Source organism: Corylus avellana, chromosome 5 (genome assembly GCF_965113065.1).
Source record: "Corylus avellana chromosome 5, dhCorAvel1.hap1.2, whole genome shotgun sequence".
Taxonomy (NCBI): Eukaryota; Viridiplantae; Streptophyta; class Magnoliopsida; order Fagales; family Betulaceae; genus Corylus; species Corylus avellana.
In genome coordinates, this window is record NC_142494.1 from 29,165,045 (window position 1) to 29,183,794 (window position 18,750).

Below are 18,750 nucleotides of genomic sequence, written 5' to 3' on the forward strand. Positions count from 1 at the left end.
GTCCATATGTTAAACTAGTCGGTTGGGTTGTGTCAACCATTTACTATGGTCAACAATTACAGGATTCGGATTCATTAGTGTGACCTAATATAGATTTTTAATTATCACATTATTATGTGTATGCACTATAATGAGTATTTGATGCAATATCAATCATTTATTTGATTTGGATTCAATTTCAATTTCAATTGAAACTGAGCTCGTTGAGATTAAAACTTGTGTCTCGTATGTTGGGATTAAGATATGTCCCATAACATATGAAACACATGTTTCAATCTAGTAGAACAATTCTCAACTTCGAAAATGATCGGCAAGAAAAAGAATTAATAGAGAAAATTGGGGTAGAAGAGAGAAGGGGAATAAAATCAAAAAACCCATATGAATAGAATGTGAAAATTAACCAAATCCACATAGCAAGAAATAATTAAGCAAAGAACGAACTGATTCTTTTTTTCTTTTGGGGGGTGAGGGACACCCAGGAAAAGCCCATAGGCCACAGCATTCCTTGATAGACATTTATACAAGGAACAAAAGATTAAATCTATCCCGCAGCAGCAGTCCTACATACATGTAAAAAAAATAAACAGATACACTATCCCACACCATTTGGCTGCAGGAACAGTCCTTCCAACTTTCTCCATTGGTTGCATCCTTTTACACAAATCTTCGTGTCTCCATAAGGTCTGCAGGTCACTGAAGTGCTTTTGGGTAAACTACGACATACATAATGTATACATTGTCATCTTGTAAGAATCCTGTTAACATTTACTAGCGAAGAAAGAAGCCATGATAACCATGATATGTGAGGAAGTCGATACAAATTAGCCTGTCAAGAAACTTCACTATAGTCTCACACAACCACAGAATGCACGACCATTGAGAAGATTATAGCAGCAACAGATAGAAACATTCTTGCAACAGAAGATTCTATCTCAACATTGTGGTATTCCCAGTCTCCATCAAAGATCTCTGTTAGCAGACACTACCTTCAGTAAAATGGCGAGATCATATGATTTGAAGTCTTTACCATAACACAGACTCAGATCCAGGGGTGTTCTTCCATCCTGAAAGCAGTAAAACCCACCAAGTTAATTGCACCTTCACTGAAAGCAAACAAGAAAAACTCTTTGCTTATCAATTTTCATGCATCACCAAAAATTAGCTTTATACGAGAAAAAGTAGATGAAAGTATCATAAACTAACTAAGCATGACAATGCAATAGAAAAGAATAGGAAACAGAGACATGCAGAACTTGCACGTGTGATTACATAGTTAACTTCTTCTTTTTTCTATTTGCCAAAATTTAATCACAAAACTCCCATGAACAGATATGACTAGACTCTCTGATATCAGTCAATGAAAACCTGAAACAAAAAAAAAAAAAACAAAAAAAAGAGGCTAGAACTGAATTATTACAATTTTCTGGGGATATGTATGGTTCTAGAAAGTTACCTTATTTCTTCTGTGTGTATCTGCGCCATTGACTAACAAAATTTTTGCAATATATCGATTTCTGCTTTGGATGGCAATGTGTAATGGAGTCCACCCCTCCTGAAAGAACTCATAAACATGCTATGAGACAAGCATCAACAGGATACGGTAATTAAGGAAATTTAAAAACTTTACCCACATTATCTGCAGCATTTACATCAACCTTGTATTTTATCAATAACTTCACAGTTTGCATGGCACCAACTTGAACCGCATAATGAAGTGGAGTAGCACCATCCTGACATGAGGATAAAGATATAAACCCACAGATCCTTGGTATTTGTTGTTGATTTATGAAAATGAAAATCTTATCCTCACCCGGTCTTTGACATGAGGGCTTGCACCTTTTCTTAGAAGATGACTTATTACAGCCTCCTTTTTGCCTATAATTGCCTGATGGAGAGCAGTGAGACCATCCTGTTTTGCCAAATTATATAAGATTTGTTAGTCCAGAAGAAAGATGCTATCAACTTGGACATAAATGTGGGACTAATATATGAATAGACCTCACCTGATCAAGAATATCAATACCGAGCCCATTTTCTAGTAGCTTATCCATGAAAGATATCTGCCCTGAAAGCGCAAGAGTATGGAGTGGGCTCCATTTTGCCTGAATGATTGGGGTAGAAAAATTACAAAGATGGAAAAGTTATAAACCCTCAGTTAGCAAGAAACTGCACATATAATTTCTGTTTCAAGAATAAAAATCTATAGCAAGTAGTACGTGCTTCCCAACAGTTTCTTGTAATAACTAAACTAGGAGATATTTAACCAGCAGGAGAAACTACTAATTCTACTAAAACTATATAAAGAGAAGAAGAAAAGGAAGCTAATCAATATTTTCAATACTTACAGATGAGATTTTTCCCAGGTTAGGTGTCACATTCTGTTGCAAAATTGCTCTTTCTTCTGGGCCCAAAAGCTGTTCAACCTCTGCAGTAATAAGCAAAGCTGATAACAGTTGCTTGACAATTACATAGGAGCTGAGAGAATGCAAACCCATAGATGTGTATAAATATGATGTAATTAGATAACAAGGGATAAGCTAGAATGCACCAAAAAACTTGAGACACCCACACGATGGAAACGAATTTAGATGAAAGTCTTAAATTTTAATTGATGCAGGATGGCAGCACAAACTAGGGTCGAATGCAACCTCAAAATCCAACCAAAATGATATTGCTTGGTTGGTTTAATTCAGCTTTTAGATGAGCTTGGTCCTCTCCTGAACTGCAAAGGCTAAATGGAACTTTGCCAGTTTGTTACTAAATTAAGGGACACCCTGTACTAAATTATGCACAAGAAGTTTTGGTTCTTTTCAGAGTCACCTATACATTCCTAGTCGATATGCAACAAGAGACCAGAATCATTGAGAGCAGGGAATATTGTCTTTGTCATCATCATTAGCAGAAAAAAAGAATTTTCTTTCCCACCATCCTCTAATGCTTTTCCGGCCATGGTTTAGGGAACAAAGGTGAATCTAGTATTATGAAACATCACTTACTATATGTCTGAAATGGAGAGTATAAAGTTCTTGGCTTGGGTAATTGCATTCAAACATGGATTAGTCAGATCCTTGGCTATCAAGTACTTTTTTTTTTTTTTTGACATGTCCACACAAGAGGAGGAGGATTATTCAAACTAATGACCTCCACTTCATTAGGCGTAGAACAATCAATCCTAACTATTAGTTTACAATAGAAACAGATCACCTAATGTTTTGAGCTAACTTGGTTTATGCTATACTTCACAAAACTTACAAAGATAAAGACTAATTATTTCCATGTCGTTTATTCCCAGGAGATAAGGTTATAAAGTTCTAGAGATTTCAAGCTTCTTTCTACTTCAAATCATTCACTCTCATTGAAAACAACAGTACTAACGGAAGCAGAAAACAGATTTAGATACAGAGGAGAATAAAGGGTTATAGCAAAGTAATAACCTTTGACAAGATCCTCCTCATACTTATTTGTTGTGGGGTTATCAACACTAGTTGTAGCTGAAGCATCTCTTTCTTCCTCCCAGTCACTCTCATTATCCAAGTCATTTTCTTCCACTTCCTCATCTTCTTCGTCATAATCACTACCACTGCCGTCATCAGGATCTTCCCAAGTACCCGGTCGAGTTTGTAATGTAGAAACTCGGTTTGACTCAACCACAAAAGTCCTCAGTCTTGAGTGGTTCTCAGGAACAAACAAATAAAACCTTCCTCTTCTTGGACTACAAACTTTCAAGAAATTGGCTCTGCAGCTGGAACAAGGAGCAGCTGCAGCAGTAACAACAGCAGAAAGTGGAACAAGTTGATTCGACGAAAAGGTTGCCGTGGCCCAAGACAACATTTTCTACGTCTCTTTAGCTGTCAAAATGGATATAAAATTGAATGAGATATAATCGAATCTGTCACTTCAAGAATTAGCATGCGCCTACTGCTCCAAGCATAAATGTCTACGCGTGCTATGTGCAGGGGTAACCCACTTAATACGCAACAGAGTAGCATTTTCCTTAACACGGATGGTAAGGTGACTAAGGTCTACGAAGCAATGCAGGTGTCAGTAACTGTAAGGCATTTCCACAAACGTCTGTTGTGCAATGAATAACGTGCAAATATTTAACACCAAAGAGAACTTTAAAATTAATTGAAAATCGAAATGAACCAAATTCTAGGAAACCCAATAATTGGAATTAGCTATAGAAGACCCTGAAAAGGAAGAACGAAGAGAGAAGTGCCAGACCTGAAACAGAGAAGGCAGGAGGACTCTTTGCTCTGGCGGGACTCCTTTGAGCTAAAAAGTAGAAAAGAGATTTCTAAACCGCGATTTTGTGTTATCACCAAAGCGACGGTTTTATTTCTTTATTTCTCTCGCTCATTTGGGAATTGAAAAAACGATTGAAGGATGAACTTGGCGTCGCCCGGGTTCGAACCGGAGACCTTCAGTGTGTTAGACTGACGTGATAACCAACTACACCACGACACCTCTTTGCTATTTTGAACGTTATTTTAATTTCTAACTATATTCTCATGTAAGCTAAAAATTGTGAACGAATATGATATAGCAAAATCTTCATAATATCATTTTAAAATATTTTTTGAGATTTGAAAAGGTCTAATTGATAGAATATTTTAAAAATTTTAAGGAATATTAATCCCTCCTTATTTCAAACAAAAAATAAATCAATCTTTAGTGTTACATGCAATATTGTGACTAAATATTTTAATAATCTCTTTTTGCAAACACAATGAATTCATTATTGAATTTGTAGACTTATGTGAGCTCTACACAAATTTAACCATAAATTCACTCATTCACTACATGAACTCATAGAGATAGGTGAAAGATATGATATATAATAATTTTTATAATTTCTCTTTATATTTAGTGTTTTTTTTTTTTTTTTAATTGAAAAAGGTTGGAGGGGGAGGCCAATTGTTGCTATCCTACTTGAGCGTGACCATAGTAGCACTAACCCGCAGGGCGCCACTCAGGACGAATCTAAACGGTGGGAACTGCATGCGCTCCCTCAAAACCAATCGAGCCATAACTTAATACCCACCCCACCAGAGCATCAATGGGATTCAAGGTAGCTAACACTAATAGGCTAAGGGATTTTCATTGTGGGAGTCGAACGTAAACCCTAAAGTATGCCCAACCTCATGAGAATTCCCTTGAGACAATTAAATTACCACCCTTAGTGGTCTCTTTATATTTAGTTTAAAACAAGGAGGCCGGGAATTAAGATTTCTTAAAAGCAACAAAGTAAATATATAAGTTAAAATATCGATCGATCTACTCATGGCATTGGATTTACGAAGATTAGAGAATAAAAAGATTGGATATTATTGGTGCATGTTGAAACACTTGGAAAGAAGAAATACAATTACATTATTTAAAAAGAATATTTCTCGAATTGAAAAGCAACAGAATTAAAGAAATTTTCGATCCCATGAACAATTACATTCCGATCACTGTAAATATTCCAATCCATGATTCTCCGGCCGTTGATGGAATAGCCGCCTCTCGGATGATCAGTTACAGTAAGATTGTACGCTGAAAGACACGTCATTAGCTCAGAACCGCCGGAGAGACGACCCGAATCAAAATCCTCTTCGACAACCTTCGATGTTACAACGTGGTACTCGAGTGGGCCCCTGTTCCGGCCGGCGAAGCGGAACGCTTCATTCTCAGCAGGAAGAAATATGGTGATGGGAAGTTTGTTTTGCATGTTCATGCACGGTATTATACGGTGGAGATTGTTCTTGAGTAATATTGACACCAACTTGTAACGCCCTGTATCCCATAGAGCTTTTATGATCTCGTCAGCTTCTGCTGGAGAAGGCCATTGCAGATATGGTGAGCTTTCTTCTGAAGAAGGCCATTGCAGATATGGTGAGCTTTGGAGCAAGAGTAAGAGAGGGAGGAGTAAGAGGAGGAAATGAAGATAAAACTTGGGAGGAGAAGCCATGTGAGAGGGAGAGAGGAAAAGTGAAGAGAATTTTATTGAAATGCATTGAGAATAAATAACCATTTTCTAGATGGAACATAATCGATCCCAGTTCAATTCAAATGAACGGGATAATATCCAGTTAATTATAATGAAATTGTACTTTTGTCTTTCTGTTTTTTTAGGAGACAAAATTACTCTTCATTATAACTAACATGATATTCTCTCGTTCAAATGAAATAGAGAAAATCCTAACTGGATCGTATCTGGATAAGCCAAAAGAGATTAATTGTTATTATCTAGGAAAAAAAAAAGTTTTGTAATCCATTTTTATTATGAATCAAAAATTAAATGTTTTAGGATTTCTTCCGTCAGAAAACAGATTAGATGTCCTCAAAAGGGTATCAATCAAACAATGTTTTGAATTTCTTGGATCTTTTCGTAGTAATAATTCATTTATTTTGTGGTTCATTTTTCTATTTTTTCAATTTTCAAAATTATCATTGGATATGTGGACCTATGTATGGGATCCATATGAATCTCACATATCCAATGATAATTTTAAAAATTGAGAGAAAAGGACGTGGAAAAATGTATAGCACATCTCTTTTGATAAAATAGTTTTTGTTAAGTAGAGTCGAGTAGTATATATAACACCAAAATTACTCAAAATCAATCTTATTCCCCTCTCTTGAATTCCCAATCATCAGAAATCATATGTGGGCTGCTTTAACTCGAGAAAAAATAGTCAGTTTTTTTATTCCAAGTCATATTAAAACCTCCAACATTTTCAATGTATGCTACTTGATTTCATACCATGGAGATTCTAACTCGACAGCGAGTTCTCCCTTACCTAAAGGGATTGATGGAAAGCATATGGAAGAGGACTTTATACAAACACTTGACCACCTGGAAAAAACCACTAAAAAGTCTAAAAGGAAGCCTAGCCGTCTATAGGTTTAATTATATTACCAATTTTGGTTGATTGTAGTTACTGTGTTTGTGTCTTGAACTTAAGTATTTTCTTATCTTAAGCCTTTTAATTTTTATGTTATAAGCCATGTGACCATTAATAAGCCATATGACTTTTTAGTTTGGCATGTGACCGCTGCATAATAGATTTAGAACCATTAGATTAGATTTGAATTAATGGTTGGGATCGTGTCTTAATTAGGGCATAACACCAGCTTCTTTTTTTTTTTTTTTTTTTCCAAAGAGTTGAATGGACTTCTAACCAACTTTTGTGACTTTTCTTACCCTTTGGCTTAGGGACTGAGTTTGTCTTTTGGGTGTTCTTTTTGATTCTGTACTAGTTCTCTGATTTCCCTTCTTAAATACTCTGTTTCTCTCATTCATATCTGGAATTGCATTAAACAAACAAGGATCATATATCAATTGAAAGTAACATGACCATGTTTTGAACTACTTGTTTTTGTATTAACAAGGTCGTTCTCATTATTCAAACATCCACAACATTTGATTTTACAATGAACCGAATTTGACATGTTATCTCTTTATCTAATGATCCCAATACCAATTGTTTCTAATATATGCAGCTCCAGCTCAAGGTTAAATGCAAATGCTTGTAAAGCATACACATTTGAATTTCCATTTTTAGCTCTTTAATTCCACTATATATCCCAAAAAAATATAAGCTCAAACAATAATACACTTTGTCTACTCCATTTTAGCTCATCTGCTCACCAATTAAATCCAAGCCTACGGCCAGGAAAGACAACCCTTGGAACAGCAAGAAATAGAAATGAACTCCATGTGCAGACAAGAGGCTTCTGGCTGATGCAGTGAGTAGAAGAAAAGCAAGCGCAAGTTCCTTCCTGTAGAGCTTATTTCTCTTCTTCAAAGAAGGGAGTTTCTGATCCTTAAGTTTACCCAACAATTCTAAACCAGACTCAGAATGCCTCCTAAGGATCTTCTCTTCACTAGAAGACTTTGATTCCCTCTCTGCAAAAGCCAACAAGTCTGATTCTGATGATCTGCCTGTCTTCTTGGTTACCACCCACTCATAAGCACTTCCCAGCTGAAACAGCCCAGAGACCATGGCATTGAATTTTGTAACAGACATTGTGTTCTCAAACAGTAGGTATGGAACCAAGAAAGGGAAGGATTTGGGTGAAGGGAGAATGTTCAAAAAGGACATGAAAATGGGGACATAGCAAATCACCCAAAGAGGTAGCTCTGCCTCAGGTATGAACATGGTCAATGGAAGTATGATACAAAACAATGTGAATGAGTAGAAGGGAAGTATAAGTTTCCTTAGCAGAAAGAAAAGAAATATCAGGTTGGCCTTCTTCCAAATAGATATCTGCACAAACAAACATAAATCCAAGATTAAAAAAGTTCTTCAGAATTTTAAGGTAAAAAGAATCGAAATTTTTAGGAATTTTGAGGAAACCTTGGAAGTTATGATAGCAGGAAGGCACAACCGGAAGAGCTGCATTGGACCTGAATGCCAACGGTGCTGTTGCTTCTTATAAGTTTCATAAGACTCCGGCAACTCACAAAGAACTTTGACATCATTGAGGAAGATGAAATCCCATCCATTCAAGTGAGCTCGAACTGCAATATCCATGTCCTCGACTGTGGTTCTCTCAAGCCAGCCTCCTGAATCCTCCAAAGCCTTGATTCTCCAAACACCGGCCGTTCCATTGAATCCAAAGAAATTGAGAAAAACGCCATTCACTTGCTGCTCCACCTCAAAATGGAAGCAGAGGTTTACGTTTTGGAGCCTTGTAAGCAAATTCTCATCCTTGTTCACAAATGACCAGCGAGCCTGGACAAGACCCAATTGGGGTTTTCCCTGTACAAATCAAAAAACATCCTTAATTAAGATGACTATTGTTTGATTGAGAGTACCAAAAGGAAATTAATTTTCCTGTTCTTATTTGGGTTATATTACCTTGAAGTGAGGAATGGTCAGTTTAAGGAAATCAGGATTTGGCTGGAAATCTGCATCAAATATTGTAACAAATTCATAATCTTTGACATAGTCACACGACATTGCTGATTTTAGATTCCCGGCTTTGTACCCAGTTCTGATTAGTCGATGCCTGTAGATTATGTTGATTCCTTTCTCGTGCCATGAGGAGACTTCATCTTTGATCAGAAGCTGTAGATTTCCATCATCTGAATCGTCCAGGACTTGGATTAAAATTCGGTCCCTTGGCCAATCAAGCTCACAGACAGCAGCAATTGATTGCGCATACACCTTAAATCAAACATAATATTTCAGCACCAGACCAAAAAACAGAGTTGTAACAAGCAACAAAGCATTGACAAAGAATTGATTAGAGAAAACAAGAAATGTTCTCTTCTCTTACCTCTCTCTCATTGCACATGGGAATCTGAACAAGAACCATTGGGAAAGTTGAAGAATCCTCAATGTCATAAGCTTCTCCTTCTATTGTGGGTTTCAACTTCTTGAACTTGATCCAGAAACACCCAAGACAGAGAAGTAGCCGATCGAGTGATTGAATCAAGAAAAGCACGACGCAGAATTTTGAAAGCAGCATCACAAACGGAGAAATATAGTCAACTCTAAAAGACAGCCAAGCCATATAGGACGATTGCACGAGGCCGTGAACCTCCCAAGGCTGAATCATTTGCAAATTCCATTTCATGAAATGAGCAACGACTTCTAACACCAAAGCTAGAATTGAAATAACTAAAAAAACTTTGATAAATCTATACAACCTTCCTCTGCTTCTTGGGTCTTCTTCACTTACATCAGACAAGGAAATGCGTTTCTTAACTGAAACAAACATGGTCCTGAAAGCCATGGCCAGCCATGAAAGACTGGTCAGAACTCTGTAAGCTTTGAGAAGAAGAACCCATGTAAATTGCTTGGGACTTACAGCCTTCTGCTTATCCGGAAACAAAAATGAATCCGAACCATTAACTTCCAGTAAAGAGAAGTTGTCAGTCTTCTCAATTGTGACCACAACAGAGTTTGATGCCATTTCCTTCCCCGGAACTCAACCTCAAAGGAAAGAAAGTTGAAAACGAATCACTTCCCAGAGCAAGATTTCGGAAAAGAAGAAATGGGATGAACCGGGAATTCAGTTAGGAGAAGGAAACCTCGAAAATGGTCAATTTTATATGGTTTCCTCTGAAATCTGGATCCTTGAAATCAGAGTGGAAACAGAATCCCAAGTTTCAGATCGAGTTGAAAATGAAGGTTGACAATTGATCTTTCATGTCAAAGCAGAAAATGTACTCGGTCTCATTGGCATCAGCTGTGAACTACTAATAAAGAAGTTATTTTTCTATATGGTAAGAACTGGAAGAGCCAGCTCTATTATATAATTCTGAAACCGACAAATGAGGTGACGAAGTACCATCAAGACAAATCAACCGGCAATGGCATCTGTGTTTGATTGGTTGAAACATCCTACGAGTAAAAAAAAAAATAGTGATAACAAGTTACAAGTTAGAACCAACCAAATGCTTTAACATACGCAAGCTCAGAATATCCAGCTTGGGCTAGCCTGGTAAAGAAGTCAAGAACTTTTTGGGGGTGACAACTAAATACAGCCAAGCTGCACAAAAAAGTTGTTCCTGTCTGCTGATTTGGATTTTGGACACCATTTTATACTGCAGAAGCTTCCTTCTTGTTTCACCACTTTCAAAGAAGCTTCTCAATTCCTTGTTTGGGTTTTGATTATATTATTTTATTGACCGCCACCCATGTTTACGCGCAGTAAGAAATCAAATTTACTCTCTTTATAATATTTATTATTAGTTTGGTTGATAATTAAGTACTATACCATCTATACTTTGTTATGACTTATGATTGCATTTGTATACCATGTGCACTTTAATTATCATTAATTTCATTTTGAAAACTAATTAATCTTAATTTAATTAATCTGAATCTTTAGAGAAAAAAAAAAAAGAAGCGTGAATATTCGGTTTTTAAGATATAAAAAGTAAATTAAACAACTTGTTGGTCAATTTCCGGGTATCTACTAAACAGGATTTTTTATTTTTTATTTTTTTAACGATGATTTTTTCCCCTGATACAGAGAAACGTGTAACAGTTAGCAGTGCATGAACTGGAAAGAATATTACAAGTAATTATTATAATATATATATATATATATATATATATATATATATATATATATCAAGTAATTAATGTTAAAATCTATAATTAAATGTGAAGTCAAAGTAAGCACATGCTACTGGACTATGTTTGGAGCAAAAATACAAAATCAATTATTGTGATTTGCATCTTCATAGAATCATTTCCAGTTGTTTGAATTTTATAGAAGAGATCCATATGGTTTGCTTTTCTATAAAAATGGTTCTTCCATAAGTAAACCAAGAGACTGATTTTGTATTTTGTTTCTTGTATAATTCGAGTTATCTTGTGATTTTATTTACAAATTTAAAGAAATTTATCTCAAGTATATATATATATATATATATATAGAGAGAGAGAGAGAGAGAGAGAGAGAGAATCCCTTACAATTAGGGTGTTCAAATTTGATTGAAATTCTGATAGTTTATATAGAGTGGTGGTGGTGATACTCACTTGTATGAGACAAGTAGCCCTTATACCTTGCATTGCCTGGGACAAGTGGGTCCTATAGTCCCTTTTTTGTGGGGTATCCGAATTTGAGTGAAATTTGGACACCCAAATTATAGAGGATCTCATTAAATAAAGGGGGTGATTTTTATTATCCTCTAAACTGTAATGTTACTTTTAAAATTACTGCTATTTTAAAAGTCAATAGTAATAATCTAAAATTCAACGATAATTTTAAAAATTACATCACAGTTAAGAGGATACCAGAAAAATACTAGAAAAACACTTATCATTTTTCTTAAATAAATCAGCATACGCAAATTTTTGAAAAGAAAAAAAAGAAAAAAAAGAAGGGCAATTCAATTGTAAGGGACGTCACAAAATTTATTCCAAATAAAGCTTGAACTATTTATAAATATATGTAGTGATTTGGTTGTAGCCTTTAACTGAGCACAGTAATAGTAAAAAAAAAAAAAAAAAAAAGAGTACAGTAATAGTTGCTTTCATTATTGAAATAAACAATGTCGCTTTTATTTAGTAAAAAGCAGGAGAAACTGTCCACTGTCCGGCTCCACATGCACTATTATGGTATATTCCTCAGCTCATGAAGATAGTGAGATAGAGAATAGTTTAATTTGTCACCTACACGTTGAAGAATGGTTTTTTTTTTTGTTGTTGTAAGAGGTCAATTTGTTAATTAAGAGGAAAAGATTTGAGGCAACATCATATCAAGATCATAGGAAAATCTAATCAAAGTGTCAGAGAGCATGCACGTGTCAAAATGGAATCCCTTTATTTTTTTTTAATTTATGTTATTTTTTTGAAGAAATCAGGAATAAATAAATAAGCTCATATTATAAAAAAGACAGTATTTATTGCTGCGGGGTCTCCAGCCCGCTGCCTTGGGAGCCCATGTGATCAGTCTTTAATGAAAATTCATTTCATTTACATTAATTATCTCAACTTTAAAATAGTTAGTTAATATCAATTTTAAACTTCATATATATATATATAATAGCTTTTTTTTTAAGTAGTTAAATAATAGCTGTTGGTCTTACACGAGGAGGAGCTAGCTACCGTCCTTTGACCATATGCACAAATCAAGGTATCAATTGTGCCGCGTTTGTTGATTAGAGAATACCCTTTCCCATAACCGCTAATCAAGGAACTCGATCCATTTCAATTCCTACTATTTTTCTCTGCTTTCCGTCTTAATTAACAACACTTTAATTAGTTACTATAGGGGACAAAAGAAATCAATTTTTGTTCATAAAGGTCATAGAATTTTGAATGGAGTACTGTTGGAGAGGATAATATCACAGTACTTTTCCCTTGCAGATCGATGAGGACGTACACTTTCTCTAATAAATTACTGTGGAGAAACAAATGGGGCAGCTTGTTTCATGTGTGGTCTGATGGGTATGCATCCCAGCAACCAAGCAGTGGGAAGTAGCATGAGGATCACATTAACATGGGAGATTAATTATTTTCATCTCAAATGGACTTGTCTTGGTTGTTGTTGTTCTTTGTCACGGCCACATGGGAGGTCAGGCCACTCTCGCATGTGATCAGCTATGTACCCTGGCCATGGCAGCCTGTGCACATCAATTAATTAATATATACTTTCCCTTCACCATTGCTATTTGTGTACCATTTATATGTATAGTATATATATGTTATATGTAGTCATCACATATTAAAAGATGTGGGGCTTTTAATGTTTACTTTCATTCTATAAAGTTAAACCCTCCTGAAATGAATTTGAATGCCTATTTATTTACATTTGTGTGGCATGCCATGGCATGTAATCATTGATCTACGTACTTCATCCAGGTGCCGACAAAGTCTGGCATAAGCAGCACATGAATGAAGCTCCAAATCCCATGCTAACAGCTTGGTGCAAGCTTGCTGTTTTGGCAATGCCTAATTGTGGCCTACCAGTTTTGGCAATGCCCTCTCCATCACCACTAAAAACAGCTTCATATATGAGCTCATACTTAAAAGCAACATCAGCTTTTGCCAAACTAATCTCTATCTTCGTGCAAGGGCACATTGGATTGGTTGAGAGATTTCCCATTGGGGGTATTGTGGCCTACCAGCTTTGGCAAGTTAGGTAAAAACAACTAGAAATGTTATTTTGCATTCTTAGTCTTTTTTTTTCAATGTACTCAATTGACGTCGCATGCTTAATTTTTTTTTTTTTTTAGTGTATTCTAGGGTCACATAGTGTGAAGATGTAGTAAAACATCTAAAGTGTGTGGTTTATAAAGACATTTATGGGTGTTAATTGCTAAGTCTCACATTGTTTATTTAATTATCATGCGAAACAAAGCTTTATAAGTAATTTTTGAGAAACTTCATATATATTAACTAGTCATTTTAAAGTAATAATGCAAATGTGGTTAGCACTTTACAAATATATGATGAGATGATAGTTCAGATGTGACCAACACTTTCTCTACAAGTTATGATACTTCCTAGATCCATAACACCCCTTATCGGAGGGATCTTGTAATAAGTTTGTCCTAGTTTCTTATTCCCAAGGACCCAAGATCCAAGGGAGGCTTTCTTAATTAATTAACTTACTAAAAAACATCCAAGGCATTATTTTTGTATTGGGAAAATCTATACTAAATATCAATGTTAATTAACAAGGGTCCCTCAATGGACCTCACCCTTTTAAATAGAATCATCCAACCAACAAATCTTGATCCTTAGATCGATCAAGAAGGAAGCTGTAGATAAGTGATCCAGATTAGAAACCCAGTCACGTCGATTTGAAAGCTACACTACAAACATTCAAATCTCCAGATTTACATCCATATTGGGCCACACACAGTGGCCCTTGATGCATAGCATGTATCATGGTATTATCTGTGTCATGCACTGCCGACACAAATTAAATATGCTACATATATGCATGCATGTCACAACTCAAAAAACTAACATTTTCAGTAGTATAATAAGAGAAGATAAATACCCACATCCACATGGGTCACAAAAGGTTGCAATTGGCAGACATAAAATGGGAGTGGCCACCGTGTCTAAGAAAGAAGAATGTGGGAGTGTCTGAGATATTAGACGGGAGTCTAAAGCTTGTCTGTTGGGTGGGATGTCCATTTCTGAATCAAGATTGGACTGTGGCTTCGATATAAATAGACCATATATGATGATACAACCTTAGTTAATTATCTGCCACCTTGCCTAGCCTGTATAGCTGGGTAATATGGTCAGGAATTGTCAATTGTCAATATTTCAGGGGAGACTTCCAAAAACCTTCCAATCACTGGGTCTTTTGGTATTGCTCATTAGGTGTAACGTTACACCTAATTAACTTGCTGTCCCAATTGCAACCTTAAACTTCTGGGAAAACATACTGTTGGATGTGGGATCTATTGTGACTTTAAACCACCTTTTAGGGAGGAGATCAGAAAGAGCGGAAAAAAGGATTAGAAGGATTCACTGTTGAAATTCGTTGACACTACTACACACCCAATTGATAGTGAAGTATGTTGAATGGAAATTTAGGCAGAGTTTTGCTAAGAATTAAATTGAATTTGTAAAGGTTCAGATTGAATATTTGCAAGGTTTACCTCGCTTTCTTATATAAGCCAATGCTTATGCTCTCTCTTAGGGTTTTAAGGGCTGAAGAAGTTATTACTAATGTTGAGATTTTTTCCCTTGGTTTGTTGAGAATGGCGTATGGCATGGACATCCAGTTAGCTGAACTAACAAGGGAGAATAGGTGGCTAAGTGATATCTTTTTAGCGAAGGTGCACTCGAATTCTGGCAATTAGCCAAGTTGTGGGTCATCGAGACATCGAGTCCCTAGTGCAGGGCCGACCGATATATTTTGGGGCCTTAGGCAAAACTTTTAAGTGAGACCTTATTTTTTTAATATATATTAAATAATATTTATTTTAATAAAATTTTATAAGCGATACATGCATTTAGAAAAGAATCAAGTCTTTTTATATAATTTAATATGTCAATTGGAACACTTTCTTCTATAAAATTTCTTTTAAAACTTTTAATTCTGAAAATAATTCTAAACCATCAATATCATAACAGATATCATGTTTTAGGAAACTTTTTAGATTAAGACATTTGTTTTGCAAACTATCATAGTCTAGTGATTTTAATTTCTTAAAATTAAATAAAAAACCAAAAATGTTTTCGTTGTTCTTAATTGTAAAAATATTTTCAAAAATCAAATAAAAAATAATAATGAAAGTGATTGATTGACTTTTTGGTAACTAACATTTTTTTTTTTTCGTTGATCATATATATGGAATGATTTTAATAACTTAAACACTGATTAGCTTGCAAATAGCAAAATTATGGAGAATAAAAGAAAATTTCAAATTTGAATAAGTCTTGAAAAGAGATATAGAGAGAAAAATGGAAACTTATAAATAGAGGAGTTTGTAATTGAATAAAATATTTTAGAAACTTTTCATCTTCTAGCATTTATTTATATGTTTTTCCCATTTGATTTTAGGGTTGAATATTTGATTATGATTTGATTCTCTTATTTATTGTTATTCATTTTTTAAGCCTTATTTATTTCGGAATGTTGGAGAATCAAATGATATTAATGCATTTTTTTAAAATTAAGTAGGGGGCCTTAATTAAAGCATATATATTGATGGCAAATATATATTTAATTTTTTTTATGGAAATTGTTTTATTAGGATTCATTAATTGGTGCCTTGGAAGAATATTTTTCTCTTTTCACTTTTTTAGAGGACAAAAATAGCCCTAAAATATAACTAATTGGATATTATCCAGTTCAAAATAAATTGAGAGGATCCTAATTCAAATTAAATTGGAGGGCCTTTTTTAAATTATTTATTTACCATGATTAGGGGGCTTTAATTAAAGAATATGGACGCTAATAATGGCTTAAAATTGTTTTATTGATTTAAAAATAATAATAATAATAATAATAATAATAATAATTAATTGAGGGCCTTATTAAATTGGGGGCCCTAGGCGGCAGCCTAACTTGCTTAAGGGTTTGGCCGGCCCTGCGGCCTGATTAGACTTTGTGGATAGGCCTCTTAAAGACCCATAGGTATCTACGCCCTCGAGACACTAATCGAATTCCCCATAATATCATTGAATTATGATTGTTTTTAGTTTAAATGAACTGAATAATATTCAATTAATTATATTGGATAAGCATTTTTATTCTTTAAAAAATAAAAAGACAAAAATACCCATAAAATATAACTAACTAAATATTATATCCGGTTCAAATGATCCACTCCATATCACCAGACACCGAGGCTAACCCGCTTGCTTATTCATATTTGGTGCGGGAGAAATTAATGCGTTGCTTTGTTGAACAAGGCCCAACTTTTATCGCCCAGAACAAATCCCGAGAAAGGTTGGGCCAGGCCGACCATCTTTTCACGTGGCGCTGGGGAAGATCTTGATTGGGCCAAACTTTCCACGGCAACAAACAATGACTTCTTGCTCCAAAAGATTATACCCGACCCATCTTTTCGTGTCAACAGCGGTTATTGCTGTAAAAACATTAGGCCTGGCTTGGCTTGGCTTTTTACAATTAACAGCTATAAACAAGTCGCCGTAAAAGAAAGGCGAAAACATTCAAATGGTAATTTCTTTGCTCACCAACAACCCCAGGTAGTGAAGGATCCTCTCACTTTGATTTGATTAAAACTAAGTTTAGGCAGCCAGGTGTACTAAATGCATAATTAATTTTATTATTAGAAAATAAAAGTTCAAATTAATTGCAAGTCAAATGGCCCAAGCAGGTTGCTACTGTTGAAAGAAAGACTCTTTAATCTTTATGCTTTGAGAGGGGGTTCAGGTCACATTCAGTGTAAAAGGTTTAAATATGAGTGATTGCAATCGTGTAAGCATCATTGATTTTAGGGTTTCAGATCTTTTGTTTGAAGCCTTGAAGGGGTTGTTTGAGTAGACTACTTTTTTAGCCTTTTTATTAAGTGTTTTGGAGTTTAATGAAAACTTGCATGACTGAGATATGGAAAGTGTTAGAGAATCAAACAAATAAACTTAATTTTTTTTTTAAATTGACGTGATAGACCGTGAGTGACAGACAAGAGAGAAAAAATTGCATTTTTTTAATTTAAAAACCCTTATCACGTCAGTTTAATTTTTTTTTTATTTGTTTGGCTCTCTAATACTTCTCCTGAGATATTGATGGATTATGATTTTTAGCAAATTTATACATTAATTATAAGAGAGCTTGTATAGAACTCATATGTTCATATAAATGGTTGAATAACTCAAAACTTATATGAGATTTCAAACAATTACTACCTAAATTGCAATTTGCAAGATATTCCAACTTAATAATGATTGCAATATATGCATTGCAAGAAAAGTAGAACAATTAACACAGTAGGCACATGTTGGCAAGTACATTCATCATAGAAGCAATGAATCTTAATTACCCAAGTACAATTTTACCACTAAAAGCTAATGGTCTAATATAATTACCTTATTGGATATACTTTTTTACATTTTAGCGTTCATTTCAAGTACATCTTCAGAATAATATACATTTTTCAATAAAAATATATGCGAGATTAATGACATAATACAACCAAGCATTTCTCATTAAATTAATATCTATTTGTAGAGGAAAAAAAAAATCAAAGAAAGAACAAAAACTTCTTTACTATACTAATAATTGAAGTGGTAGGGCCAGGGTGTAGTGGACGGTAACGATGAAAGTTGGGGCATGAGATGATATGATACTTTTGAAAGTCCAAGTCTCACACTTGGAATGAAAAAGGAGGAATGTCGGTAATGACGTGAGCATCATTGAAAATGAGAGTTGGACAATTCCACTGCCAACTTTCCTAAGCCCAACGTGTATGCGTCCTCATATGGTTCAAAACACATGGAATACAAAGGTACTTTTCCATTAGTCTCCCATTTCATTGTTTAATAATAATCAAATAAATAATTGTTTTTTTTTTTTTTTTAAAGAGAAATGATATATCATTCTTCATCTTATTTTTCACCTATCTCCGTCTAATGGATGAGTGAATCCGCTATTATATTTGTGGGACTGAGTCTGTAAATTCAATAGTGAATTTGTTACAAGAATAGAGTTTATGCGAAACAATTATTAATATTATGATATATTAAAATATATGATACGGTAGAATATTTTATTATGTTTATTTTTATTTGATATTGTCTTTAATTATTTCCATGTAAGAGTCTTGATGACTAGTTTATATTATAATAAGAGCTGCTGACTCAGCCT

General features: G+C 34.7%; 2 protein-coding genes and 1 non-coding gene across 3 annotated transcripts; all 3 read right to left on the bottom strand.

The window, feature by feature from the left end:
- Positions 1–367: 367 nt before the first annotated feature.
- On the bottom strand, positions 368–4,404 carry EMB506 (Ankyrin repeat family protein). The gene is made up of 8 exons (XM_059596620.2): positions 4,225–4,404; positions 3,435–3,848; positions 2,346–2,425; positions 2,004–2,102; positions 1,811–1,909; positions 1,632–1,730; positions 1,454–1,552; positions 368–1,064 (listed from the first exon to the last, which is right to left on the bottom strand). Exons 2-8 carry the CDS (start codon positions 3,829–3,831, stop codon positions 960–962), a joined length of 978 nt encoding a protein of 325 aa, XP_059452603.2. The 5' UTR covers positions 3,832–3,848; positions 4,225–4,404; the 3' UTR covers positions 368–959.
- Positions 4,394–4,467, bottom strand: TRNAV-AAC (transfer RNA valine (anticodon AAC)). The gene has a single exon. It is a non-coding gene; the product is annotated as a tRNA-Val (tRNA).
- A 3,034-nt stretch (positions 4,468–7,501) lies between these two features.
- On the bottom strand, positions 7,502–10,198 carry CSLC04 (Cellulose-synthase-like C4). Its single transcript, XM_059594322.2, has 4 exons — positions 9,271–10,198; positions 8,850–9,158; positions 8,346–8,750; positions 7,502–8,255 (listed from the first exon to the last, which is right to left on the bottom strand). Exons 1-4 carry the CDS (start codon positions 9,907–9,909, stop codon positions 7,620–7,622), a joined length of 1,989 nt encoding a protein of 662 aa, XP_059450305.1. The 5' UTR covers positions 9,910–10,198; the 3' UTR covers positions 7,502–7,619.
- Positions 10,199–18,750: the final 8,552 nt, after the last annotated feature.

Excerpts from the sequence above, each read along its gene's own strand:
- EMB506 (XM_059596620.2), bottom strand. The coding sequence starts at position 3,831 with ATGTTGTCTTGGGCCACGGCAACCTTTTCGTCGAATCAACTTGTTCCA. Across the intron at positions 2,103-2,345 it reads ACCTGGGAAAAATCTCATCT|GCAAAATGGAGCCCACTCCA; the intron begins GTAAGTATTGAA and ends CCAATCATTCAG. Across the intron at positions 1,731-1,810 it reads GCCCTCATGTCAAAGACCGG|GATGGTGCTACTCCACTTCA; the intron begins GTGAGGATAAGA and ends TCCTCATGTCAG.
- CSLC04 (XM_059594322.2), bottom strand. The coding sequence starts at position 9,909 with ATGGCATCAAACTCTGTTGTGGTCACAATTGAGAAGACTGACAACTTC. Across the intron at positions 9,159-9,270 it reads CCATGTGCAATGAGAGAGAG|GTGTATGCGCAATCAATTGC; the intron begins GTAAGAGAAGAG and ends GTTTGATTTAAG. Across the intron at positions 8,256-8,345 it reads CTGCTATCATAACTTCCAAG|ATATCTATTTGGAAGAAGGC; the intron begins GTTTCCTCAAAA and ends TTGTTTGTGCAG.